Source organism: Leopardus geoffroyi, chromosome B3, assembly GCF_018350155.1.
Source record: "Leopardus geoffroyi isolate Oge1 chromosome B3, O.geoffroyi_Oge1_pat1.0, whole genome shotgun sequence".
NCBI lineage: Eukaryota > Metazoa > Chordata > Mammalia > Carnivora > Felidae > Leopardus > Leopardus geoffroyi.
In genome coordinates, this window is record NC_059337.1 from 144,326,495 (window position 1) to 144,353,976 (window position 27,482).

General features: G+C 46.4%; 1 protein-coding gene across 15 annotated transcripts in view; it reads right to left on the bottom strand.

The window, feature by feature from the left end:
- The window catches only part of MOK (MOK protein kinase), a 70,338-nt gene that overhangs the window by 32,760 nt on the left and 10,096 nt on the right, over positions 1-27,482 (bottom strand). For 6 of the 15 annotated variants that reach the window (XM_045452149.1, XM_045452147.1, XM_045452153.1 and 3 more), the window contains exons 2-3: positions 1,854-1,943; positions 240-310 (exon numbers count right to left, since the gene is read on the bottom strand). In XM_045452149.1, coding sequence (XP_045308105.1) covers positions 240-310; positions 1,854-1,943 — 161 coding nt within the window. Of the gene's footprint in view, positions 1-239; positions 311-1,853; positions 3,649-13,916; positions 14,032-19,326; positions 19,440-27,482 lie in introns of those variants that run through there. The other 9 variants (XM_045452164.1, XM_045452157.1, XM_045452155.1 and 6 more) reach the window with 8 other exon arrangements.

The window sequence follows — 27,482 nt, forward strand, 5'->3', positions numbered from 1 at the left end:
AGAGGCACAGCGCCCCCTGCAGGGACCTGAGGTGAGGAAGGCCTGAGCACCCGTGTCACCTGCCGGCCTGGACCTAGATGGCTTTACTTCTCACTGACCGCCCTGTGTTGAGGAGATGAGACTGCCAGAAAAATACCTCCCAAGAGGTGACTGAGGATTTTGACAACTAAAACAAAGTATACGTGAACGACAGGCTTTAGAAGAAGATCTTAGATTAGCTTGCAAATTATTCTACGTACCTCGTATTAGCTCATAAATATTCATGTCCATAAGTTCACATATTAGTGCAAGAGAACCAGATTTTCTGTCACTGAAGAAGAAATCAGGTTTTTAAAAATGTTTTTCTTGTCTTAATCAGAAACTATCATCAAATATTTAATTCATTTGTGCACATTTCTGGTAAACATAACGCTCTCCCACCTCAAAGCCTGGGGCATAGTGACTGAAACAGAAGTTGCGATTTTCAGATAATTATTTCAGTCAATTAATTTAAAATTAATTTAAAATAACAGTAAAAATAAAATATAATAAAATAACAGTAAAATCCCACTTTAAGCAAAAATTCTAAATGCTTCCCCCCTTTTTAATGAGATGTGTCTTAAAAATATAGAACTAACTACTGGCAGAAAGGAGAAAGGAGGTCGAGAGTCGGCTAAGCAAAACAGAGGAGAAAGAATTTAATTCATGCTCTGTGACTGCAAATTTAGTTCTAACTTACCTAGATTCTTCCATGTACCTGGGATAAATTATGATGGGGAGACAAAAATCCACAAACCAGTCAGGGGAAAAGGGAGGAAGACGGTCACCCCAAGACCAGGTGGGGTCCAGGCCTTGCACGGGGTGGGGACCGAGGCCTCTGGCCGGGCTGCCAGCTTCTCTGGAGCTGACACTGCCCTGTTTGAAGGCCCCTGAGCCCTCGGCAGAGGAGCACATGTCACTCCAGACCCTACTAGTCAGGTCGCCTCCAGAGGGGCTGCCTGGAGGGGGGCACACACGCAGGCCCGGAGAGTGCCCAGGACGTGGCGTGCAGTGGGCGGTGTTGTGACCGGTGCGCACTGCGGGCTCCAGGCCAGGAGGCCACGCGGCTATGACAAGACATTCCACGGTGAGTTTCAAACTGCTCTCTTCCCTGATGAAAACCCCCTGCGCTTCGTCAGAGACCGTAGTGTCCCGGCTGGTTTTAAAGCGGCCTGGAGCGCCGCGGAGAGCTTCACGGAGCGTGCACCTTCTCAGGGCGCACAGAAACGCAAGTTCCAGAACCCTGGGTCCGAGTTCCCGGCTCAGAGTCCAGAAGGGCAGTGCGGAACTGCCAGCACCCGCAGGTGAGGTGTACCCTGCCTTCCTGATGGGTAGGTGAGCCTCACGTAAGGAGACTAATCTATAATTAGAACACAAGTGACAAGTCCCCCAAATTACAGCAACCATAGTAAGGTGGGGGGGGGGGGCACACTACCTGACACGGTGCAGACATGACAGCCGGCAGGGACAATCCCTGACACGTGACAATCCCTGATGTAGGACCACAGTGCTTTCCCATTTGCCCATAACTCACACTCGAGGCCTCGGATGCACAGGCCACTGCCTACAAGGAAGCCTCACTGAGCTACGGGAGAGGAATCGTTTGAATTCTGTCCACTTTTATGATAGGGAATCACCTAAACGAAGGTATTTCCACATTAGGAATCAGACACACATTTGTCCACATAAATACGTGACTTGAGATAAAATGAGAATCATTACTCCCTGAGCTACAAAGCAAATATTTCCAATGTCTACCACAGTTTTCTTCCTTAAAAAGAGATGTGATCATTGTCATCAAATGCAGATCATCGTAAAGCCCCAGGAATACTTACAAAACCACTTCGTGCAACGTGAGGATGTTCGGGTGTGGGTTCAGGCGCCTCAGTGCTTGTATCTCCCGTAGACTGTTCACTTGCTCGATACTATTGCGTGGGTAAAAATAAATAACTAATTCATAATTCAAGTCAGCCTCAGATTGGGGTTATTCAATCATTATTTATTACCCATGATCACAACTGAGAACCTCACACATATTTCAAGCAAGTTCGACTCATTATTTCTCCCGCCAGCAGGTGACGTTCAACATGTCTCGTTCTGCATCATCTGATAAAAATCAAGGTTCTTATGGCTTTGGACATTTATTCAAATTTTCCCATCGAAGCCCCTGAAAGAATACCGTAGTGGTTTCTTTTATAATTAGTAAACATGGAAACAAACATTAGAATTTCCTATTAATCAGTTTATGGGAACTAACCAAGTGAGCAACAGAAATACCCCCTGAAAATACCCATTTCAAATTTCCATGAACACGCTAATCTTCCTGATCTTTCATGACAGCCGTATATTTTCTCACCTTCGTTCAGCTGGCGGCTGGCGTTCCCTCGGCAGGTGTGACTTACCTACCGCCAGCTCTTCTTTACGAACACGGGTCTGCCAGACGCCGTTTCCATCCCAAACCTCGCCAATGTGAGTGGGACGGAAGCAGATGGGGATGGGCTGGCTGTCACCACACTCCAGAGACCGCTTCCAAGAGATAACCCCCCATGGACGGGCCCACGGTCACGGTCGTGGTCGTGGTCACGTCCAATCAAATGACTAGATCCACCAGAGACTTCCATGGCCTCGGCTCTGAAAGGAACTAACTGTGGGAATAGTCTTCTTCCTTTGAACTGCCAAAACTCTGTTCTGCCAACTTTTAATATACAGTGTAAAGCTCAGCATTTGGCTGGTTCTTCAAAGAGCAGTTATACCCAGTAGTGTATTATTACTGTCTTAAATCAGTGTGAATATGTTAAGTCTCGTGCCAGCCAACAAATGGGAGCCTGGTATACGAGAAAAGCCTGAACAGTCTGAGTGTAAGGATATTTCTGACTACAAGTTTTAGACTCTTTGTCATTTACTTTCCCCTGTTGCTTCCCTCACACCCAGGACGACATATGCAAAATGTTAGCAACTTGGGCATCACAGTCAACAACCAACCAGAAAAGACAGAGCCCACCGTGCTGGAACGAGGTCCTACGGAAGGGGCCCCTGCTGAACCACGTACTAACCTTTTAGCTCTGGAGAGAGGAGAGGTCTGGGGAGTGCCGGCCAAGGGCCAGGTGTAGGGTGGAGGTGGGAAGGGCCAGCACTCAAGAGGCCCAGGATAGCCGGTTACTACCCAGAGTAGGAGTCTTTCGCTGTTCTCGTGACCACCGTGTTCGGCCTGGCGTGTGCAGAGACCAGATCGTGACGCTCTCCACTCTGTCAGCTTAGTGCCCACCCCACCACCTGCTCCTCGCCAGCATCACGGCCTCCCCTAGATGCCTTTAGAACAATGCTTCCCAAATATGTCCCATAGAACATTCTTCCTCTAGAAAATGCTTTATCAAGAAACTTCACGCTCAGAAAGTTTGAGATAGGCCCACTCCAGCTCCTTTTGGAAAGCCATAAACTACTGCTGATTTTACTGTTGAAAAGTTTTCAAAAATCCTACAAATTGGGGCGCCTGGGAGGCTCAGTCGGTTTGTGTTCGACTTCGGCTCAGGTCACGATCTCGCGGTTTGTAAGGTCGAGCCCTGCGTCGGGCTCTGTGCTGACAGCTCGGAGCCTGGAGCCTGCTTCAGTTTCTGTGTCTCCCTCTCTCTCTGCCCCTCCCCCACTCATGCTTGCTCACTCTCTCTCTCTCTCTCTCTCTCTCTCTCAAAAATAAATACACATTAAAAAATCCCATAGAAGTTTACCTTTATTGAAACCAACATTTCCCAAACTTTTTTGCCCTAGGATCACTTCTTACAAACTATCTAGTCACCAACCCTTAGAACGAGGGTTCCAGAGAACACACCGCTCCAGACCATCCTTTGAGTGGCATGATAGGAATACCTTTTTTCCTTCGGACAGGGGAGGTGAACAAAGATACCAATCAGGCAATAGGAAGAAAGAAAGATCAAGTGAAACACTCTTGTGGGGGCACATGGGCAACCGATGGAAGAGCGTCTTTTAATCCCTCTCCCTGGGGTCTGCACTGGAGGAGACCACTGAGCCCCTCTTCGAGGTCCCGCACCTTGGTGGGGGGGTCTCCTGACTCAGGGCTAGGTTGCTGGAGACCCCACCTCCACCCGGTGCCTGTGCCTGTCATGCCTCTACCCCTGGCATGCCGTAGGTCAGTGGCTCTCATGGGGGAGGGACCTTGCCCCCCAGGGGATGTTTGACAATGTCTGGGACGCCGTTAGCTGTCACAGGTTCTGTAACATACTGTTCCATTTGGCATTCAGTGGCAGCAGCCGGGGTTGATGCTCAGTATCCCACAGGGCCCAGGACAGGCCCCACAATAAGTAATAACCTGGGCCCGAATGTCGGCAGTACCAAGGCTGGGAAACCCTGCCTTGGTGGAAAGAGAAAGAGACCAGTGGAGCCGGCAACAGCTCTGATTTCCGAACACCCTATAGGAAAAAAATAAGTTTTCCGAACTGGAGGGTCAAACAGCCTGGTCACTGAGACGAACAAGTATCCACTCTGCTCAGCTCTAATATGAAAACCTGTTCTCATACCCTGAAACACATTATTGCTTATTGCAGACATAATTCTTTCGTGTCTCCACAGACATTTCTCTCAGAAATAATGAACTAATGCATTTAAAAAGACATTTTCAGGGGCGCCTGGGTGGCGCAGTCGGTTAAGCGTCCGACTTCAGCCTGGTCACGATCTCGCGGTCCGTGAGTTCGAGCCCCGCGTCGGGCTCTGGGCTGATGGCTCAGAGCCTGGAGCCTGTTTCTGATTCTGTGTCTCCCTCTCTCTCTGCCCCTCCCCCGTTCATGCTCTCTCTCTGTCCCAAAAATAAATAAATGTTGAAAAAAAAAAAAATTAAAAAAAAAAATAATAAAAATAAAAAGACATTTTCATCTAAGTATCACTAGCTTTGTTCAAACGACAATATTTTATTAAATTTTATTGGGGGGGGCGAGAGAGAGAGAGACAGAGAGAGAGAGAGAGACAGAGAGAGAATATCCCAAGCAGGCTCCACACTCAGAGCAGAGCCCAACACAGGGCTTGATCCCACGATCCTGGGACCATGGCCTGAGCTGAAATCAAGAGTCAGACGCTCAACTGACTGAGCCACCCAGGTGCCCCAACAATATTTCGTTTTAATAAAATACAAATAAACCCTGTTCTTTTAAAAAGAACAATGAAAATATCTAACAACTGGAATGAACCACTTTTCTGCGCCTTGGAGTTGCTTCGAATTTTGTGGTCAGGTGACATTCAGGGTTTTGTTCGTTTTCACTGTCCTGCTGGAGACCGAAGCGATCGTGGAACTGGACACAGAGGCGCGCAGGCAGCCTCTGCTCCAAAAGGAAGAGACAAGATCCCCCATATGTGCGTTTTTCCGCAACTGGAAAAATTATATTACCGGGTCCAAGTCTTTAAAGAATAAAAAATATTAATTTTGCAATGTCAACACTTCATTTTATTGGAAGGCTTTTACAGAAAAGTTTATCTAACCAATCCAGTCTGCAGGAAGAAAGTCCCTAAGCTGAAGGGGAAGAAGTGGGTATATTAATATTAGACAAACTAGGCTTCAAAACAAAGATCATTACTTCTTTAATTTTTTTTTAACATTTATTTTTGAGACAGAGAGAGACAGAGCATGAATGGGGGAGGGGCAGAGAGAGAGGGAGACACGGAATCGGAAGCAGGCTCCAGGCTCTGAGCCGTCAGCACAGAGCCGGATGTGGGCCTCGAACTCACGAACCACGAGATCATGACCTGAGCTGAAGTCGGACGCTTCACCGAATGAGTCACCCAGGCGCCCCTAAATAAAGATTATTACTATCTATAATGCTTTCATAGTGATGGGACAATACATCAAAAAGGCATGACAGTTACAAATGTGTGTGTGCTAAGTAAGAAAGCTTCAATACACAAGTGAAAACTGACAGAAGAAAGAAGAAAGGGTTGGAAGTTTCCATACTCTCTATACAACTGAGACACAACTGAATGACACAACAGTCATTCAGAAAACCAGTAAAGAGATCCAAGATCCTAACAGCTCTGTTAACCACCTTGACCTAACGAGCTTTTACATAACACCTATTACTTAACACCTGGAGCTAGAATATACTCTCCACTCAGATGAATATCTGGACCCAAAGATAAATCTCGATAAATTTCCAAATAGGAAGACTTCCAGAACATGTTGTTCTCTGACTACAATGGGCGTAAATTAGAAATCAATGATAGTAAGTTAGCTAGAAAAATCCCAAACACCTGCAAATTAAGCAACACACCTGTAAATAAGCCACGGGTAAAGAAGAAATCACAAGGGAAGTTAGAAAACATTTAAGCCAAGCAACAAGAAAGCACAACATATCAAAATGTATAGGATGCAGGAAAACAGGGCTTAGAAGTGTATTTATGGCTTTAAATGCTTATGTTGGAAAGGAAGAAATAGTTACAAACCAATTATCTAAGTTTTCACCTTTAGACAGCAGAATAAGAACACTAAATTAAACCAAAGTAGAAGAAAAGCAATAACGGAAGAACAGAAATCAATGGCACAGAAAACAAACAAACAACAGAGGAAATTAACAACGATTCTTTGAAAAGATTCACAAAACTGATAAACCCCTGGCAAGACCAATGGAGGAATAAATGCCGTAAAACACCAACACTGCGAACCGATATCAGGAGTGAAAGAGACGACATCACTACAGTTAGATGTTAAAAAGGCGAAAGGGGGTAACACGAACAACTGTATGCCAAGAAATATGACAACTTAAATAGACAAAGTCCTGGAGAAACACAATTACCAAATGTGACACAAAACTGAAAATCAAAATAGCCCCATGTTTCCCAAAGAAATGGAATTTGTTAGCAAGGGCCTCCTCACGGCTGACGGAAGTGCTCTAAGATGGGATCATGGCGGCAGCTGGACACCTGCATAAATTTCCTAAACTGCTCCTACCATGGGTGGATTTGATGAAATGTAAATTACATCTCAATAGAGCTTTAAAAAAACCTACGAGGACCCTGTATCATTTGGCATCGTTCTGATTCTTCAACATCCCACGGTGCGTACCATGACGCCCCACCCAGCCCCACTCCTTCGTTCCGTTTCCAGCTCGTCGCCACTACAAGTGACGCTGTGACCAACGTTATGGGGCCGGGGGGGGGGGGGGGAGGGAGGGGGGGCCTCCCCACGAAGAAACCTTCTAGGCCCAGAGATTTCACAGGTGAATGATTTCAAATGTTTAGGAAAGAAATACTCTGACACGTTTCGCGAAAGAAGGTACACGAATGGCCGATAAGCACACGAGTCAGCATCCTTCGCCACCGGCTGTCAGGGAAGAGCAAACTAACCACAGGAAGAGGCCACGGTGCTCACCAGGATGGCTACAACTTAACACGGACGCCACCGCACGCTGGTGGGGGTACAGAGCACCTGGAACTCTCCTTCTCTGCTGGTGGGGATGCAAACAGGTGTAATCACTTCGAGAAAAGGCTTGGCAGTTTCTTTTAAACATACACCCACCCTCTGATCCAGAGATGCTGTTCTAGGCGATTGCCTAAGGAAGAATGAAGACACACATCCCAGGCAGGCTTGTGCGTGAGTTCTCACGGCAGCTTTACCACCAGCAGCCCCAAACCAAAACGACAGCATCTTTCTCGCAGGGCTGCCGCGAGGATTAAATGCCGCACGTCCACAGCTCACCCAGGGCTGGGCATGGCGCCAGACACGTGGTGACCAGCCGCTGTCCTCTTCATCACGATTGCCGTTAGCACCCCACTTCGGTTTTCAAAAGGTTTCAAGCCCCGCTCACCCGCACTGTCGTATGGCAGGTTGGTCGATGGCTGGATCACAGCACCAGCACTGTGCGGGGTGCCCAGCTGCCTCAGGTCAACCCTCGCAAGGCTCCCGTGAGGTCGAGCCCGGGGAGGCATCTACCTGGTAGCTACAAAGCAACTGAGGCACCGAGGGAGTGAGGAACTGTCCCAGGTCACAGAACTAACAGTGGAGGAGCTGTTCTACCTTCAGAGCCTGGGCCCTGACCCTGTGCTGACCACGAGTAGCACGTATGTGTCAGTCTTACTCCTTCAGGATACAAAGCAAGAGCCTACACAGTTCAAGATGGAATTTCTTTTTAAAAGAGACTCATTCCATTTCTTTACGGTGTTTCTATGCGCAGAATACAGAGTACAATCGTAGCAAAAAGAAAAAGAAAAAGAAAAAGAAAGTGGGGGTGGGGGTGGGGGGGGAGGGCTCTAAGGAACTGTTGTGCTTGTGAGGGCAGGTGGGGACCACTGGGAAGACAGACCAAAACAGGGATCGGGAGGCCTGGGCCGCGCCGCCGGCCTCCGGCCAGTAACTCGCTATCCCCGAACTGAGGCTTTGAGCGACTCTGGAGGAAAACCGTCCTCGTGAGCCGAAAGGACCCTTCCTGCCACAGCACTAAAGAACCGGCTTGTGTGCCCTTGCCTGCACTTCACGCTAGCCACTATTAATGCAAACGCTGTCCGTTTCTATTTCAGTAAGAGGGAAAGGAAGGGAAAGGAAGTAAAACTTGGAAGAGGTGGGAGTCAGCAGCTCCAAATACCAGCCTCACTCTGCCCGTGTGACTCAGCGTGATTTTCCTGTTACCGCTTCTCGTTTCTCATGCCACCCACACGACTGTGCAAGGTGACTTTGAGGATTTACTTAGACAGTGATACATGGGCAGAAATGGATTTTAAAGAACCTAAAATTATTCTTCAACTGAATAAGATTAAACTGTTTAATAATGGTGATAGATATTCCAGAACTCCAAAAGCTAGAAATATGATTTTCATGGTTAAAAAACAGAAGAACAACATTAAACTTGTGGGCCAAGTATCAGCGACCCTGGAACATCCAACAAATTATTAGCAATCTCCTTCCTAGAAACGACCCCAAAAGCAGTTGTCTTTCTTCTAGAAACTATAGAGTCATTTCTTCCTATAAGTCAGAAATAAGAATGGAGGGGGCTTAGGAACAATATGAGTCATTCCAGGTCACTTATGGTTATTTTTGTTTGATTTTTTGCTTCATTTTTAAAATGTTTTATTTTACTTTTGAGAGGGAAACAGGGTGTGAGCAAGGGAGGGGCAGAGAGAGAGGGAGACACAGAATCTGAAGCAGGTTCCAGGCTCTGAGCTGTCAGCATAGATCCTGATGTGGGGCTCGAACCCACGAACTGTGAGATCACAACCTCAGCCAAAGTTGGAAGCTCAACCCACCGAGCCACCCAGGTGCCCCATAATCATTTTACTAAGTTTATTTATTTGTTTTGAGAGAGAGCGAAAGAGAGAGTGCACGCACAAGTGGGGGAAGGGCAGAGAGGGAGAGAATCCCAAGCAGGCTTCGTGTTCAGCGAGGAGCCCAATGTAGGACTCAATCCCATGAAGCGTGAGATCATGACCTGAGCCAATATCAAGTCGGATGCTTAACTGACAGAGCCACCTGGGCGTCCTCAAATCATTTTAGACTAACAAGGGTTATCAAGATAGTACAGCTCTCTATTGTAACCCAGCTTCTTTTCACGTTAACACCTTACACAACATTTATCAAAACTAAAAAATTAACATTGGTACAATTCTATTAATTAGACACTTTATTTGGATTTCCCCAGTTTCCCCGGGAATGTCTTTTTCTCTCCCAGGGTGAAGGATACCTCATTGCAATTAAGATGTCATGTTCCCTTACTCACCCTCCAGTCTGTGGCGGTTCGTGTCTTTGTTTTCCATTACCTTCACAGTTTTAAGGAGTAGCAAGCAGGTATTCTGCGGAATGCCCCTTAATTTGGGCTGGGCTGATGTATTCTCATAAGTAAGCGGAGATTATGGCTCTTCAGGAAAGAACACGATGGAGGTGACATGTGTGCTTTTTCAATCCCATTGTATCAGGAAGTACATGACACCTATCTGGCTTATTACTGATGGTGTTAATCATTTAGTTAAGGTGGTATCTTCGGGTTTTTCACTGTAAAGTTACTAACTTTCCCTTCCTATTTTCTATCCTTTACTCAAAGGCAAGGGAGGTAAGCCCCACCCCCTGAAGGAAGGGATATCAAACAATGTATGGACATATGCTAGAACCACCACGTTAATCAATAGTTAGGGGGAACCACTGGAGGCTCTGCAGAAACCCTGTTCTCTTCCAAGCTTCACCTACTAATTTCAGGGTTCCTCAGTCTATCTTGCCTGTAGAAATTACCACTGTTATTCTAATGAGGATTTTCTATTTCCCTCATTCCTTCTATATTTATTAACTGGAATCCTTCTGTAAAGAATTGTCCCCTCGTCCCAATTTATTTATTCACTCATTTATTTATCGGTACGGACTCATGCTTACCCGACAAGATAGATGAGAGGGTAGAGAGAGAAAAAGAGAGATGTGTGTACATATGGATCATACACGCACATACTAGGTCTGTCTGCTGAGTCTAGAGGGACTGACTTCCCAGTAAGAATGAGCACCCCTGGTGCCAGGATCTCGTTTTCTCCAATGAAAGGAACCAGGGCTCCTTGGAGAAATGGATGATCCTAGGGGAGGAAAAATACAAGATGAGCCTTCAGGATCTGAAGAAATGAAAGTGTTAAAAAAGGAAGAAAGATAAAAAGGACGGGGCATGTCAAAAGAACACAGGCGCCAACCTGAAGGAGCTCCCCAGAGCCGCAGCTGGAAGAATCTAAGCAGGAACAATTATTAGATAAATAATGACAGTGTTGGATTATAATCTCCTATAGGTTTGAACCTATGTATCAAGAGCAAATCAGAACTCACGTGAATAAACCCAGAGTCCACTTCCTCTTAGGTTTGGATTACACAGGCTGGCAGATACCTATCAAAACCAGCCTGAGACTCTATCGCGGATTCCGTACATCAAACAGCGACAAAATACCACTAGCCGGAGTAAATGTACTTCCTTTTAAGTAAAGCCAATATGTGAAATTGTTATTTATACAACAGAAACTAAAGCCTGTTCCCCAGGTCATGACCTCATGGTTCGTGAGATCGAGCCCCGTCAGGGTCTGTGCTGACAGTGCGGAGCCTGCTTGGGATTCGCTGTCTCCCTCTCTCTCTGCCCCTTCCCCGCTCATGCTTCCCCACCCTCCCTTTCAAAATAAATAAATATTTAAAAAAGTAATACACCAAAGCCTGTTCGTAATCCCCTATACGTACACAAACGTTACACAAAGTAACTCCAGGGTGCCTGGTTGGCTCGGTCAGTGGAGCACAGGACTCTTGATCTTGGGTTTGTGAGTTCAAGCCCCACATTAAGTGTAAAGATTACTAAACAAACAAACAAGTAAAAGAAAACAAAATTTAAAAAGTAACACTGACTCAGTGGCATTGTATTAAAAACCTTTACTTTTATGAGTTTTTAAAAGAACAACATATGTTCCAATCAACCACTTTTATTTTCTTAATTTTTTAAAACGTTTTATTTACTTTTGAGAGAGGGCAAGTGGGGGAGGGGCAGAGAGAGAGGGAGACAGAGGATCCAACGCGGGCTCTGTGCTGACACCAGTGAGCCCGACGTGGAGCTCGAACTCACCAACCGTGAGGTCGTGACTCGAGCCGAAGTCGGGCGCTCAACCGACTGAGCCATCCAGGTGCCCCGTCAACCACTTTTAAAGTTAAGACAAAGAGCATTAATTGCTTCTGAAATCCAACAAATGACCGCACATACAGTAAGGAAGGCTACCATCCACCGAACATTTGCCGCGTGCCCCCGCTTTGCTCCCAACTTCCCCTTCATTCCCTCATTTATTCGTCAAGCACCTCACGACAAGGAAGCCAAGGTTCGGTGGACGAGGCACTTGGTGTGCCAGGGACCTGGTAGGTGGGGGATCCGGACTGCGCTTCACCGCCAGGAAACCGCGTCCCTGTTCTTGGATGCAACCTTTCTACGATGTGTTACAGAGATCTCTCGACTCTCGTGAAGGCACACCCGTGACGGGGCGTGATTCCTCCTGACGGCCGGCACGTCACCCCGACGCAGCAACGGTCACAGGAAGGCCTCAGGTCAGCAGGCTGTCTGTCTGGTCCACTTTTCATATCTACCTCCTCACAAGACAGGGGTGAGCGAGCCCTGCTGCAAGTACACATCCACCCCGAGCCTGACGGCGGAACCCGATGGGGACTCCAGGCCTCTCCTAAGGTGCACGTGTCACGTCCCGCTGCTCAAAGTCCTTTCTCTGCTACTCTGTGTTTGTGGCATCTCTGAAAGCTGGCTGTTTAAGGAAGTCTGCTCTTTACATATGGGATAATCAGTACGCTGCACGTCAAATTCCCATCACGAGTCGTTCACAGGTAAAGACGGAGTAGGGAAAAGATCAAGAGACCCAGAGGATGCAGAACACACAGAGGAAGGGCTGGAGACCCAGTGACTTCAGAGTCTCAACAGTGGCGGGTAAATGACCGCACGCTTCGGGCAGGGGAGAAGGAGGAGTTTGGCTTCATAAGATCTGGATTCAAATATGCCTCTGCCCACCTAGTAACCTAGAGTGACAGCTGTCAAGCTACTTCCGATCTCTAAGCACCTCTCCTCGTGTGCTCGCAAACCAGGGATGGTCCCACACGCCCCATGCGGATATCGTGAAGATCACACTACTGTTCTCAGACCTTCTGACATGGCGAACTGCCCTGTACTCCTTTCTGATCTGAGAAGTAATTTTTTATGCCAAGAGTTCGAAATCAAGGTTGATACCCTGAAACACTTCAGAAGGCTCTGTGTTAATGTGGGGGAAGGACTCTTTTTTTACATCTTGCTTTTATTTATTTATTTAAAAAAATTTTTAATGTTTTTATATTTATTTTTAGGGCAGAGAGAGAGCATGAGCAGGGGAGGGGCAGACACAGAATCCGAAACAGGCTCCAGGCTCGGAGCCGTCAGCACAGAGCCCGACACGGGGCTCGAACTCACGGACCGCGAGATCATGACCTGAGCCGAAGTCGGACGTGCAACCGACTGAGCCACCCAGGCGCCCCTTTTCAACTTGCTTTTTTTTTTTTTTTTTTTTTTCCCAACGTTTTTTTATTATTTTTGGGACAGAGAGAGACAGAGCATGAACGGGGGAGGGGCAGAGAGAGAGGGAGACACAGAATCGGAAACAGGCTCCAGGCTCTGAGCCATCAGCCCAGAGCCTGACGCGGGGCTCGAACTCACGGATCGCGAGATCGTGACCTGGCTGAAGTCGGACGCTTAACCGACTGCGCCACCCAGGCGCCCCTCAACTTGCTTTTTAGAGACTTCGATTCCTTTGATATATTTAAAAAAAAAAAAAAAAAAAGGCTGAGCTTCGAACCTCTTCACTGAAAGTTCCACAGCTGCAGTGAGGCCGGCATCGGCTTCACTGTCCCAACAGAGCTTCCTAATCACACCTGGCATCTGATCCGTTAGAAGCTGCAAACTTGAGGGATTCGAGAGACCGCTCTGAGGGCAAAGCCACAGCAGTCCCCCAAGTGATGAACCCAGAACAAGCCAGCTCCCCTCTCCACGAGCAGCAATGGATCAGTGTCAGGGAACAGAGTTCCCCAACCCGATCTGGAAATTGTTTCTCAATAGGTTAACGAACTCAGGACTAATCAAACCACAAGTGCCTCTACGATGTTGAGACAGGTTTCATTTATAAAAGTCCAACATACGACTTTCAGGAACACAGAGGCTGTTGAAAGTGAGGCACGCTTTTACAATTTAAATGTTCTGTGACCCCTGGTCACTGGTGTTACAGCAAGGCCGGACACGAATAAAACCTAGTGTCATAAACCTCAAGTTAGCCCGTAATCCTCTGCCCAAAGAAAGCTGATCGTCCTTACCTGTCACTGCGTGAGTACCAGCCCCCCACTGCGGAACCCAGAGCTGTATTTAGTCTTAAACAGGTCTCTGACCGCCTACCTTTCAAAGCGCTGTTTCATTTGCTTACACGCGTAGTAGCTTCCGTCTCTCAGGCTTTGCAGCTTCGTAACTTCGGAAAACGTTCCCTCTCCTATTTTGCCAATTGGTTTATAGTCTACAAATAAAAAGAATCACACAAAGAAAACGTATTTATGCATGTATTGTGTACTCAACTTCCAGACGGCGGTCTTTTTTTGTTTTAACCCACACGATAACCCAACACCGACAGGCTGAGCACGGTTCTTTCATGGTGTCCAGCGCTCAGCGCTCCCCTCGGTTCCAGGGAAGCCGGCAGGGGCGGGGACTGGAGACGAACGACCAAGAGGTGCAAACGTCCAGTTACGAGACAAACAGGTGCCAGGGACGGAACACGTGACACGATCACTGACTACAGCCAACACTGCTGTCCGCCACACAGGAGAGTCATTAAGAGATTAGGTCCGGAGAGTCCTGGTCACAAGGAGAAAGCTGTTTCCCTTTCTCTTTCTATCGTATCTATACGAGAAGATGGATGTTAGCTGAACTCATCACGGTAATCATTTCACAACATCCGTAAATCAAACCACTGTGCTGTGCGCCTTAAGCTGTGGGCCGATTCTTTCTCAATAAAACGGGGGACAAGAATAAACAGGGTTTTCTCATGCTGAGAAACAAAAAAGAAGCTAGGCTACGTGTGGGCCCCGAGTACCGCTGCCCCTGTTACTCTGGACCCCGTGGCGAGACGCCGGGCCACCCTGCAAGAACCGGACAGACAGACAGCCGGAGCAGCGGAGGCGGACTCTCTAGCAGGTGCACCTGGGCACGGGTGCGGGCGGGCTCTGGGAAGCCTCCGAGCATCCTCCTGAAAATCAGCCTCCCAGCCCACAGGAGGCCCAGCTGATCTGCGGCGCAGCACGGCCCGATTTCCTGAAATCTGACAGCAGCTTCCCGGGCCTGGCTGCCCCCTGCCACCCACCATCACCTCGGCACAGCCTCTGATTCACTAGGTCAAATCCCACAGTATCTGAAAGACCCAGAACAGTTTCTGTCTTCCTGGCTGAACTCTGACAGATGCAGAAATAAGGACCTTGAGATGAGGTGCTGCTGGGAACAAAAATCTAAAAACGAAATGCAGTCCGGCGGCAGGCAGCAGGCCGGGGCGCTGGAGAGCCTGGCGCCAGAGCAGGGTCCCCCGGGCCCGCAGGCCTCTGGAAGGTGGAAGGGGCAGGGCTGTGGGCTGTGGTGGATGCCACTGACCGCCTGAGCACATTCTTTCCAGACAACAATGAGCTCAGGAGAGAAACGCTACTTTTCAAGAAGAATGGAAGGAATGAGGAAAACCCAGAAAGGAAAAGTCTAACTGGGATGAAAAGCTTCTGCAGCCCAAATAATAGGAGAATAACATGGTACGGTCATGTTGAGACTGCCCGGTCACACAAATGGTTCTTCCTTGCGCTGACATCTCAGCCGGGCCCTGGTGTCAGAGAGCCTCGAGGGAGGTCCTGGAGACGGAGGCAGAGATGCAGAAAGTGGGGCCAAGAAGAAATAGGGCAAGCTTCGGAACTACGTCTCGAAAAGAACCTTCAGCGTGGAGCTGACCAGAAGCCAACAGATCAGAAACCTATTCAACAGACCTGGGCCAAAAGAAGCCTGTCTGTCCCCTCTGGGTCCCAAACCCACCTAAGCACAGAGCAGGCTTTTCAAACAGCACAACTCCAAAGAAGGCCATCCTCAATGCCTCTCTTCGTAATGCCTGCGTGAATTCTGGTTTGTTCAAAACCAACAACATAAGACACTCTTTTTTTTAGAAGTGGTGTTTTTCAGAAATTATGCGTTTACAAAGGAAAAAAAGTGCTTACTTGTTAACAAGAAACACTGTAGTGTTGCCAGGTGAAATGGTAAGAGGCCTGGGATTACTTTAAAATGCTCCTGGAAAAAAAAGTGGGGGGTGCTGGGGTGGCTCAGGGCTCAGTCGGTTAAGCGTCCCACTTGTGATCTCGGGGTCATGAGTTCAAGCCCCACATTGGGCTCACGATGGGCACGGAATCTACTTTAAAAAAAAAAAAAGAGGGGCGCCTGGGTGGCGCAGTCGGTTAAGCGTCCGACCTCAGTCAGGTCACGATCTCGCGGTCCGTGAGTTCGAGCCCCGCGTCGGGCTCTGGGCGGATGGCTCAGAGCCTGGAGCCTGTTTCCGATTCTGTGTCTCCCTCTCTCTCTGCCCCTCCCCCGTTCATGCTCTGTCTCTCTCTGTCCCCAAAAAAATAAATAAACGTGGAAAAAAAATAAATAAATAAAAAATTAAAAAAAAAAAGAAAGAAAGAAACATGGGGGGCGCCTGGGTGGCTCAGCCGGTTAAGCATTCAACTTTGGCTCAGGTCACGATCTCACAGTTCATGCGTTTGAGCCCCCCACTGGGCTCTGTGCTGTTGGCTTCGGATCCTCTGTCTCCCTCTCTCTGCCCTTCCCCTGCTCATGTGCGCACTCTCTCCCCTCTGAAAAATAAACATTAAAAAAATTTTTAAAAGGAAAATGCTCCTACACGTTCCCATTTGCCACTGCTGCAAATGTACACTGGGACGGTCATTCGGAGTGCAATTTGACAACATCTATTAAATCCGTATGACGTTCACACCCTTTGACACAGCATCTGCTACTGTAGAACCTACCTGGAAGAAATACTTGTTCAAGTATGTATGTATCCGAGGATGTTAGTTCAACATTATTTCACAGGGAAAAACTGATGCCCCCCAATGTAGAACTAGATAACTTACGTGTGGTTTATCCATACAACGGAATAGATTTAAAAGAATGACACAGGGGCGCCTGGGTGGCGCAGTCGGTTAAGCGTCCGACTTCAGCCAGGTCACGATCTCGCAGTCCGTGAGTTCGAGCCCCGCGTCGGGCTCTGGGCTGATGGCTCAGAGCCGGGAGCCTGTTTCCAATTCTGTGTCTCCCTCTCTCTCTGCCCTTCCCCCGTTCATGCTGTGTCTCTCTCTGTCCCAAAAATAAATAAACGTTGAAAAAAAATTAAAAAAATAAAAAAATAAATAAATAAATAAATAAATAAATAAAAAAAGAATGACACAGATGATTTCCTTAAAGACAATACACTTAGTGGCTCTCTCTCTCAGGGGAAAGGTTACAAGTGTCTCACTAAGTTAGATATTTTCCATAATGAGAGCACCATTTTATTAAAAAGCAATAATAAAAACTAAAAGCTCCAGAGGAAAAAAAAAAGTGGTGGGGGTAACAACAGCAAAATGTTATCACTGTTGAAACTAGGTGACAGATACACATGAGGGTTCACTATATTATTTCCTCTACTTCTGGCATGCTTGAAATTTTCCATAATAAAAAGTGAGAATAAAAAAATAAAGGGGCGCCGGGTGGTTCAGTTGGTTGAGTGTCCGACTCCTGATTTCGGCTCAGGTCATGATCCCAGGGTCGTGAGATCGGGCCCCAAGTGGGGCTCTGCACCGAGCGTGAAGCCTGCTTGAGATTCTCTCTTTCTCCCCTGTGCCCCTCTCCCCCGCTCATGGGCTCTCTCGAAATAAACAAGTGAGATAAAATTAAAAAATAAAAAAGTGAAAACAGGAGTGCCTGGCTGGCTCAGTCAGTGGAGCAAGCGACTCTTGATCTCTGGGTTGTGGGTTCGAGCACCGCATTGAATGTAGAGATTACTTAAAAAAAATAAAATATAAAAAAAAAAAAGTATAAAAGGGGAAGTGGTGGTCGCTGCAGTGGTGGCACAAAGAGAGTCGGGAGGGGGAAGGAAGGAAAAAGAAGACCTCCCCCACGTGACCTGGCAGGTTCATGCCCCTGACTAGCCAGGACAGAAATGATCCCCGGAAACCTCAGCAGATAAAGATGATGGAAAAGCCCCCAGGAAAGACTCCCAGCGGGGAACACCCACACAGGACTTCGCATGAACAGGAAACACAACTTTCTTATGTAAAGCCCCTGAGATTTGGGGGTTTTTATTTATCCGTTACAGCACCTAGTAAGCATTGCCCTAACATACTTGATATATAAATACCACGATTTATAAAACAAAGAGAACAACAGACTCTTGAGAATTTGAATTTGCGAGATTTCACCTTAAAAAATCATCTCTTTGGAGCATCTGGCCGGCCTAGTCAGTGGAGCCTGCAACTCTTGATCTCGGGGTAGTGAGTTCAAGCCCCACGATGGGTGTAGAGACTACTTTTTTAAAAAATCACCTTTTAAATAAATATTCAATGACTTTGTTACAAAAATTCAAACTACACCAAATTTTCAGAACAAGTTCGCATCTGTCTGAGATTTTACCTACTCACAAGTTACGAAGTTAGCCTGTGACTGTCACAAGTACTGGCAAAAGACACAGCTATTGGGATCAGAGACAAAGGACCTTATGACTCATGGTGCAACGAGGCAGGGGAGCATCAGCATATTTACATTGGTTTCCCTGCCCCGAAGTCTTCTCATGGCGGTGACCTGATGGGCCCAGAGGACAGACACCTGCACAGCAATGGGCTGCTTTACAGGAGAGGAACCCAGGGCCAATGGCCAAGCACTTTTTTTCCTTTTTAATTTATTTATTTTGAGAGAGGGAGGGAGGGAGAGAGAGAAAGAGAGAGAGAGAGAGAGAGAACAAGCAGGGAAGGGACAGAGAGAAGGAGAGAAAGAGGGAGGGAGAGAATCCCAAGCAGCCCCCATGCTGGCAGCACAGAGCCCGATGCAGGGCTCGAACTCACAAACTGTGAGACCACGACCTGAGTGAAATCAAGAGTCGGACACTCAACCGACTGAGCCCCCCAGGCGCCCCTGGCCCAGCGCTTTTTGAACAAGCAGACACAGGATGGATAAGTCTTGCAAGAACTTTTGGGAAGCTCAGGGAGCTGGCAAACTGTTTTCCCTCACTGTTCATTAGAGTGTTATAAACAACCAGTTTTACTGATACACAGTATCTGGTGTGGTATTATTCCTACGTATAATTAGTCATATATATGTAATATTGATTTTAATGCTACTTTTCAATCTTACTCCAAATATTAATTTCAGTGCACGTTTTCAAATATCTTAAGCTTCAGGTCATGCAAATTAGAAAATCCTATTTGTAATTACATAGTTGCAGAAATTGGAAAAAAATGCCTTTCCCCAAGAACAGCATCTAACCATGTTATTCCCATTCAAACTACCATATACTGCACGGTAGTTAACAGCCATGGGAAGAAATAAGAACCTAGAACTACCGTGCGTATGTTAGACGGTCAACAACTCCTGAAGGGAATGACTGAAGAAACAACTGTGAAAGCTTCTCACAAAAATTAATTTTCCAAAGATGATTTCTAGGAAAGGAGATACAAAGCACGAAGAGTACGTAGTGAGTTGAATGGTGGGCCCCGAAAGATACGCCCTCATCCTAACCCCTGCCATCCCCGACTGTTACCTCAGTAACAGGAAAGTCTTTGCAGGTGTAATTAAGTTAAGGGTCTTGACATGGAACATCCTGGATATCCACATGGACCCTGAATCCCATGGCAAGTGTACTTATAAGAGACACACAGAGAAAGCAGAATGGTGGTTGCCAGGCGCTGGAGGGAGGGAGAAATGGGGAATTGTGACTCGATGGGTACAGAGTCAGAGTCATGCAAGATAAAAAAGTTCTGGAGATTGTCGTATAACAATGTGTGCACAGTTTGCAGTACCATAAACATAAAAGCGTATTAAGAAAGTAGAGCTCATGGGGCGCCTGGGTGGCGCAGTCGGTTAAGCGACCGACTTCAGCCAGGTCACGATCTCGCGGTCCGTGAGTTCGAGCCCCGCGTCGGGCTCTGGGCTGATGGCTCAGAGCCTGGAGCCTGTTTCCGATTCTGTGTCTCCCTCTCTCTCTGCCCCTCCCCCGTTCATGCTCTGTCTCTCTCTGTCCCAAAAAAATAAATAAACGTTGAAAAAAAAAAATTAAAAAAAAAAAAAAAAAAAGAAAGTAGAGCTCATGTCATTGTTTTCACCACAATAAAAAAAAAAAGAGAGAGAGAGAGAGATACACACGTACACACAAAAGGGGAGGCCATGTGAAGACGGAGCCAGAGCTCTGGAAGCTGCTGGAAGCTGCCAGAAGGGGCCAGGAAGGACCCGCCCCTGCAGCCTCCCGAGGAAGCACAGTCCTGCCGACACCTTGATTTCAGACTTCCGGCTCCAGAACTGGGAGAGAAGACATTCCTGCTGGAGTGAGGCCACCCAACTGGCAGTAATTTGTTGCGGCAGCCCCAGAGTACACAGGTGAGGTGAAACTGATATTTTTTCAATCTAAGGAAAACGTTTTTTTCCATTAAAGGAAAGACATTTTCTAAGCATAACAATGTAAGCGGTCATCTGGAGAGACGCATATATTTGACTACATAAAAACGTAAAACCTGAAGAAATGCTCTTTTTAATGGTTAAATGAATTACGAAAAAGCCACATGCAGGAATGTTATACAGCAGACAACAGGAGTGAGGTAGCTCTGTAGCTTGTGATGGCGAAGAACCTTTGGAGATGGAGTATCAACGAAAAGACAGATTATGGAACAACACGTCGACTGTGTTAACGTTTGCCAAAAAAACAAAATGAAAGAAAGGGAAGTGTTCGCACGGTGCCACCAGAATGGCTCCCCAACAGTGTCCGTGGCCCTGGAACCTGTGAATGTCAGTCTGCGTGGCAGGAGGGAGTTCAGGTTGCGGGCGGAGGGGCGCCGGCCGGGGGAGGCGGCTCATCCGCTGAGCGCCTGGCTCTCGGTTTCCGCCCAGGTCGTGATCTCACGGTTCTCGGGATCGATCCCACATTGGGCTCTGTGCTGACAGAGTGGCGCATACTTGGGATTCTCTCTCTCCCTCTCTCTGCCCCTCTCTCACCTGTGTGTGCGCGCACTCTCTCTCTCTCTCAAAATAAATAAACTTGAACAAAAATTTTAAAGATTGCAGAAGGAATTGTTAAGGTTGCCAGTGAGCTGACCTTAAGGAAAGGTTCCTACACTTCTCAGGTGGGCCCAAGGTAGTCACAAGCGCGGTGAGCTGAAGGAGGCACAGGGGACAGAGTCAGAGACTAGAAGGTGTGACAGTGCTGACTTTGAAGAAGTGGAAGAGGTGACGAGCTGAGGAACACAGGTGGTCTCTGGAAGCTAGAAAAGGCCAGGAAACGGGTGCTCCTTCAGAGCCTCCAGAAGCTTGATTTTAGCTCAGTGAGACTCACTTCAGACTTCCGGCCTCCAGACCCTCATAAATTTGTGTTGTTTTAAGCCACTGAGTTTGTGATAGTTTGTGACAGCAGCAATGAAAAACTAAAACACGCAGACATATTTATGCTCATCTATACATAGAAGGAACTAGAAGGAACATAAGAAAGTGCCAAGTGGTGACCTCACAGGGGAGGAAGTCTAGACGGCTGGAGGATAGGAGGAGAAAGGAGACTCACCTTTCACCATAGAACCACCTACGCTTTTTACGTTATACTTTTTATTTGTATTCTGCTTGTAAAAATAATTCAAGGGATAATGCTGTATTTTCCTCATGGTTCCTTTAAGGACGATAGATTATGAAATTAAAAACCAAGCATTTACTTAGTACACTCTTAAAGCAAATGGCAATCTACGAAATAAAAACTTACAGGAAAATTCAAAATAACAGAACATAAGATGCCATTCCACACCCATTACAATGGCTAGAATCAAAAAGTAAGATAATGACGAGCGTTGGTATGGATGTGGAGAAGGGAGAGCTCTGATACGTTGCTGGTGGAAACGTCAAAGGGTGCAGCCGCCATGGAGGACAGTTCAGCACTGTGGAAAACAGGCTGGCAATTCTTCAAGGTGTTCCACAGTTACCCCACGACCCGGCAATTCTACTTCTAGGTACACACTCAAGGGAAATGGACAATTAGGTCCAAATAATAACCTGTACACACATGTCCACAGAAGCCTTGTTCGTAATAGCCGAAGATGCAAGCGACTCGTATGTCCGTCGGCTAAAGAACGGATACCCAAAAGATGGTCTATCCACACAGTGGAATATTATTCAGCCACAGAAAGGAACGACATCCTGCCACAAGCTACATCATGGATGAACCTAGAAAACGATATGATGAGAGAAGCCAGACACAAAAGGCCGTTTACATGAAGTGGCCAGAATACACAAGTCCACAGACACAGGGTACAGATTTGGGTGGGGCATGAAAACGTTTTAACAGATTATTATGATGGGTGTTGCACAACTCAGTAGAAAACAAAAAACCTAAAATCACCGAACTATACGCTTTATTATTTTTTTTAACATTTATTTATTTTTGAGAGAGTGAGAGCACATAAGCACATGCGCGCACACAGGAGGGACAGAGAGAGGCGGACAGAGGATCCGAAGCAGGCTCTGTGCTGACAGCAGAGAGCCCGATGCAGGGCTCGAACTCGTGATCTGTGAGATCGTGACTTGAGTTAGAGTTGGACACTTAACCAACTGCGCCACCTAGGCGTCCCTGAATTGTACACTTTAAATGTGTGAACTTTATAGTATGTATTTTATATCTCAATAAAAATGTTAAAACAAATCCGTGGCATTAGAAGTCAGAACAGCGGTTACCCTTGGGAGGCGGTGTGATTGGAATGGACCCAAGGGAGCTCTCAGGATCCTGGTAATGCTGTTTCTGATCTTGGCACAGGTTACATGGGCATGTTCATTTCATATATGTAAGTGGATCCACACAGTTCAAACCTGTGTAGTTCAAGGGTCAACTTGGTCCTGGCATTATATTACACCAAGGCAGAAACAAACAAACAACAGCAAAAATAAAGAAAGCTTCGGGCAATGGACTATTATTATTTTAGTATTAAGACTATTCCATTAGTAGATAAGGAAATCTGCACATGAAAAGCCAATGTGCAGCAAAAGACCATGACAGAAGCCAAGTCTCACAACTGGCCTGCGTTACAAGAAAGAAAGGGGTGGGCCACCAGACCACAAAGAGCCTCCCTGCATGACAGCAGGGAGAAATACCTGAGGATATTGTCTTTAGACTAGCATTTTCCAAACGGAGTTCCACAAAACACTAGTACCTCTCAAATCCTAATGGGTATTCCATAAAAGAAGGTTTCATGAGCAATGAAAGTTAGCAAATGCGGGGTTAAATAAGGAGAACCATGTTTGACTGCAGGATTCCTTGAATACGTGGGGAGTCTCCAGGGTAAGGAAGGGCAGTGGGGAGGGGAGGTGGGGTGCATAACCAGGTTTATGTCCAAAGCATGGCAGTTAACACCCCCAAGGCTGCTCAAGATCCCCAAACTGAAGATCTGTAAACTAAGTTATTAGAATTCCTTTTGTCCAAGTCTTCCTTGAACAAAAAAAACTAACTGATCTAGCTCCCAGCAAGGCAGGATTTCAAAACCATTCTGCCGGTTTTTACAGTTCTTCCCACCACCCTTCTAAGAGAAGTTGGCTAAAGAAAGAGGACAGGGGCACCTGGCTGGCTCAGTCAGTAGAGCATGTGACTCTTGACCTTAGGGTTGTGAGTTCGAGCCCCACATTGGGTGTGGAGCCTACTTTAAAAAAAAAAAAAAAAAAAAAAGACAGGGGACCGTCCCCAGGGGAGTCTTCAGGACAGAGGTGTCAGATTCCTCCCAACAAAAAACAGAAGCTGTAACTTGCTGGACAGCCACAGCTTAACTAAACCCCAGGGCCCCTCTGAAACAGGGACCTGCCCACAAAGTCCTGGAACCAGACAAAAAAGTATCTCCTGAGAAGCTGTTCAAAGCAAACTGACCCAAATACAGACCCTGTAAGCTTACCTCTACTGTGTCCAAGTTTGGAACTTTATATAAACAATTTGACAAATCTCTTGAGGAGCCTCCAAACTTTGTGGTAAAATTCAACCAGTCTGATCCTTTCATTGAGTAATACGTCCTTCTGCAGGAAGAGCCCATCCTGACCTACCTAACCCCACTTTTACCAGTCAAGGAACAGGTGCTGCTTAAGAACACAAATCTTTCTCTTAGACAGACTAGGCCATAACACCCATAAATTTCCCTAAAAGGAAACACAGTCTATTATTGGGCAGAAAAGAGTTCACATGGCAGGCCTAAAATTACTCTCCTCAGAAAGGTTTACTTGTCCTGCAGAGCAAAGGAAACAATCAACAAAACGAAAAGGCAATGTACAGAACGGGTTGAAGATACTTGCAAATGACATATCCAATAATGGGTTAACATCCAAAATATATAAAGGACTTTTAAAATTCAATACCCAAAACACAAATAATTCAATTTAAAAATGGGCAGAAGACGGGTGCCTGGGTGGCTCAGTTGGCTAAGTATCTGACTCTTGATTTCGGCTCAGGTCATGATCTCACCATTTGTGAGTTGGAGCCCCGCATCCAGCTCTGTGCTGACAGTGTGGGGCCTGCCTGGGAATCTCTGTCTACTTCTCTTTGCCCCTCCCTGCCCTTCTCTTTCTTAAAAATAAATAAATATTTTAAAAAGTAAAAACAAAAATGGGCAGAAGACATGAACACTTTGCCAAAGAAGACATACAGATGGCCAACAGACACATGAAAATATGCTCATCATCGTTCATCACCAGGGAAATACCAATCAAAGCCACAATGAGACCTCACTTTACACCTGGCAGAATGGTTAAACTCAACAACACAAGAAACAACAGGTGTTGGAGACGTGGAGAAAAAGGAACCCTCCTGCACTGTTGGTGGGAAGGCAAACTGGTACAGCCACTCTAGAAAACAGTGTGGAGGTTCCTCAAAAAGTTAAAAATAGAGCTACCCTACGATCCAGCAATCACACTATTGAGTGTTCACCCAAAGAATACAAAAACACAAATTTAAAAGGAGGGGTGCCTGGGTGGCTCAGTTGGCTAAGCGTCCGACTCTTGATTTCAGCTCAGGTCATGATCTCATGGCTTTGCACTGTGTACCCTGCTTGGGATACTCTGTCTCCCTCTCTGCCTCTCTTCTGATCTCTCTCTCTCTCTCTCTCAAAAATAAACATTTAAATAAATAAATAAATGAATAAATAAATAAAAGGATACATGCACCCCTATGCTTACAGCAGCATGATTTACCATAGCCAAGATATGGAAGCGGCCCAAGTGTCCACGGATGGATGAATTTAGGATAAAGAAGAGGTGATATATACATGTAACCGAATATTATTCAGCCATAAGACAGAATGAAATGTTGTCATTTGCAACAATGTGGATGGAGCTAGAGAATATAACGCTAAGTGAAATAAGTCAGTCAGAGATAGATAAATACCACATGATTTCACTCATATGTGGAATTTAAGAAACAAATGAACAAAAGGAAAAGAGAAAGACAAACCAAGAAACAGACTCTTCTCTATAGAGAACAAATTGATGGTTATCAGAGGGGAGGTGGGTGCCGGGAACGGGTAAAACGGAATGGGGATTAAGGAGTGCACCTGTGATGAGCACAGGTGATGTAGGGAAGTGCTGAATCACCATACTGTACACCTGAAACTAATATTACACTTAACTAACCGGACTTAAAAACTTAAAAAAAAAGAGAAAGGTCTGCTTGTAAGGCTGGCCCTTGGCTGCCATCTGGGAACCTGGATTCGGGAGGGTTCCCGCATTCTCTAAACGATGGGCCTCTAAACGATGGCTCACTGTGCCTCAACTGTTCACGAACTTGGTTTATGCTGAATCTGCTTTCCTTCTGGGAGTCTGGAATTCTGTTATGTGCTGGGAAGAGGATGCCTACATTATCAGCTCCCAGTAAAAACCCCAGGTCTCTAATGAGCTTCCTTGATAGAAAATGTTTCACATCTGTTGTCACGGCGTGCTGCTGGAGGATTAAGCGAGTTCTGTGTGACTCCACCAGGAGAGGACTCTTGGAAGCTCGTGCCTTGTTTCCTCTAGACTTTGCCACATGCCCCTCTTTCCTTTGTCAAACTTGCTCTATAGCCTCCCGTTGCAGTAAATCACAGCCACGAGTAAAACTAGATCCTGAGTCCCGTGAGTCCTCCTAGCAAATCACAGAACCTAAGGGTGGTCTTGGGAACCCCCTGCCCCAATGCCATTTATGCCACACTTCGGCCTAAATGAGTTAAGCATCCCTGGTAGTATGATTAAATCATTGTGGATGTCAACGAAGACTTGTTAGCACCAGCCATGCACTGCAGACACAAAGATCGATGAGACATGATCCCTCACCTTGTGGGGTACGCCCCCATGTCCCTAATTTTGAGGCCTTTTCTTTTATAAAAGAGAGGGAGAGAGGAAGAGCCACCCCCACATTTAGATAATATTAAAGGTCAGATTAGTAAGTACATGTGCATAATATCGAGTACGTAGTACTTTAGATTCTGATCTCCCAGGACCCACCTGGAGGGCCTCAAAGCAAATGTCTTTCCCTCCTTCTGTATGCACCCTGTCCTCTCTTCCAGAACTCATGTTCCACTTTGCACCTTCTCCCAGGAAGGCCACAGACTCCTTAAAGGCAAGGTCCACAATCTATTCTCTTTGTGCCCTACACATACTCAACAAATGAACAGAGACAATGCCTGTTCATAGGCCTCTTAATCTATTACTTCTCGAGTCCCCTGGACACACTCTGCAGGGGGAACTTCACTGGCCAGCGAATCACAAAATTACTACTATTGGCAACCAATCCTTTTCTATCCATCTTTAAATGCCAGGTATCTGCAATCACACTGAGAGAGACCCGATGTCCCTTAGGTTACCTCCTTTCCCAAGTCAGACCATCCGTATACATGCACCAGTGAGATTAAAAAGATAAGGATAAGGTGGCCAGAAGGCTCCTTCAACTACCTTCTAAAAGTTTCACAGTCCTCAAATAAGCTGTCTTTTACAATATGTTTCTCCCAATTACATGCCAAGGAATGATGCGTAAGGTAAATTCAGCCTTACCCACAACCAGGTCCCAGAAAATGTAAAAAACAAAACCAAGCTAGGTGATCATAGCTAACGTTGTTGTGCACTGACCATATGGCAAGCACCGCTTTTAAAAAATAAACTTTTAACTTCAGAGTAATTTTAGATTTATGGAAAAATTGTAAAGATGATAAAGAGAATTCCCATATTCTTCATGTCCAGTTTCCCTATAATTAACATCTTACATTTGGCACAATTAATAAACCCATATTGATACATTATGATTAACTAAAGGTCATGCTTTATTCAGATTTCCTTAGCTTTTACCCCATATCCTCTTTCTGTCCAGGATCCCATCTAGGACAGCACTTTACATCAGTTGTATCTCCTTAGACCCCTGGTGGCTGTGACAGTTCCTCAGGCTTTTCTTGTCTTGTGACATCAACAGTTTTGAAGAGTACTGGTCAGGTATTTTGTAACATGACCTTCTACTGGAATTTGCTGTTTTCTTCTGATTAGACTTGGGTTATGGGTTTGGGGAAGAAGATCGAAGTGCTGTGGTGCCATTTGAGCACATCAATCTAGGGCCCATGCTATCAACGTGGCTTGTCACTGGTGATGTTGACCCGGATCACCAGGCCGGGGTGGTGTCTGTCAGTTTCTCCACGGCAAAGTGACTTTCTCCCCACCCCCTCTGTACTGCACTCTTTGGGA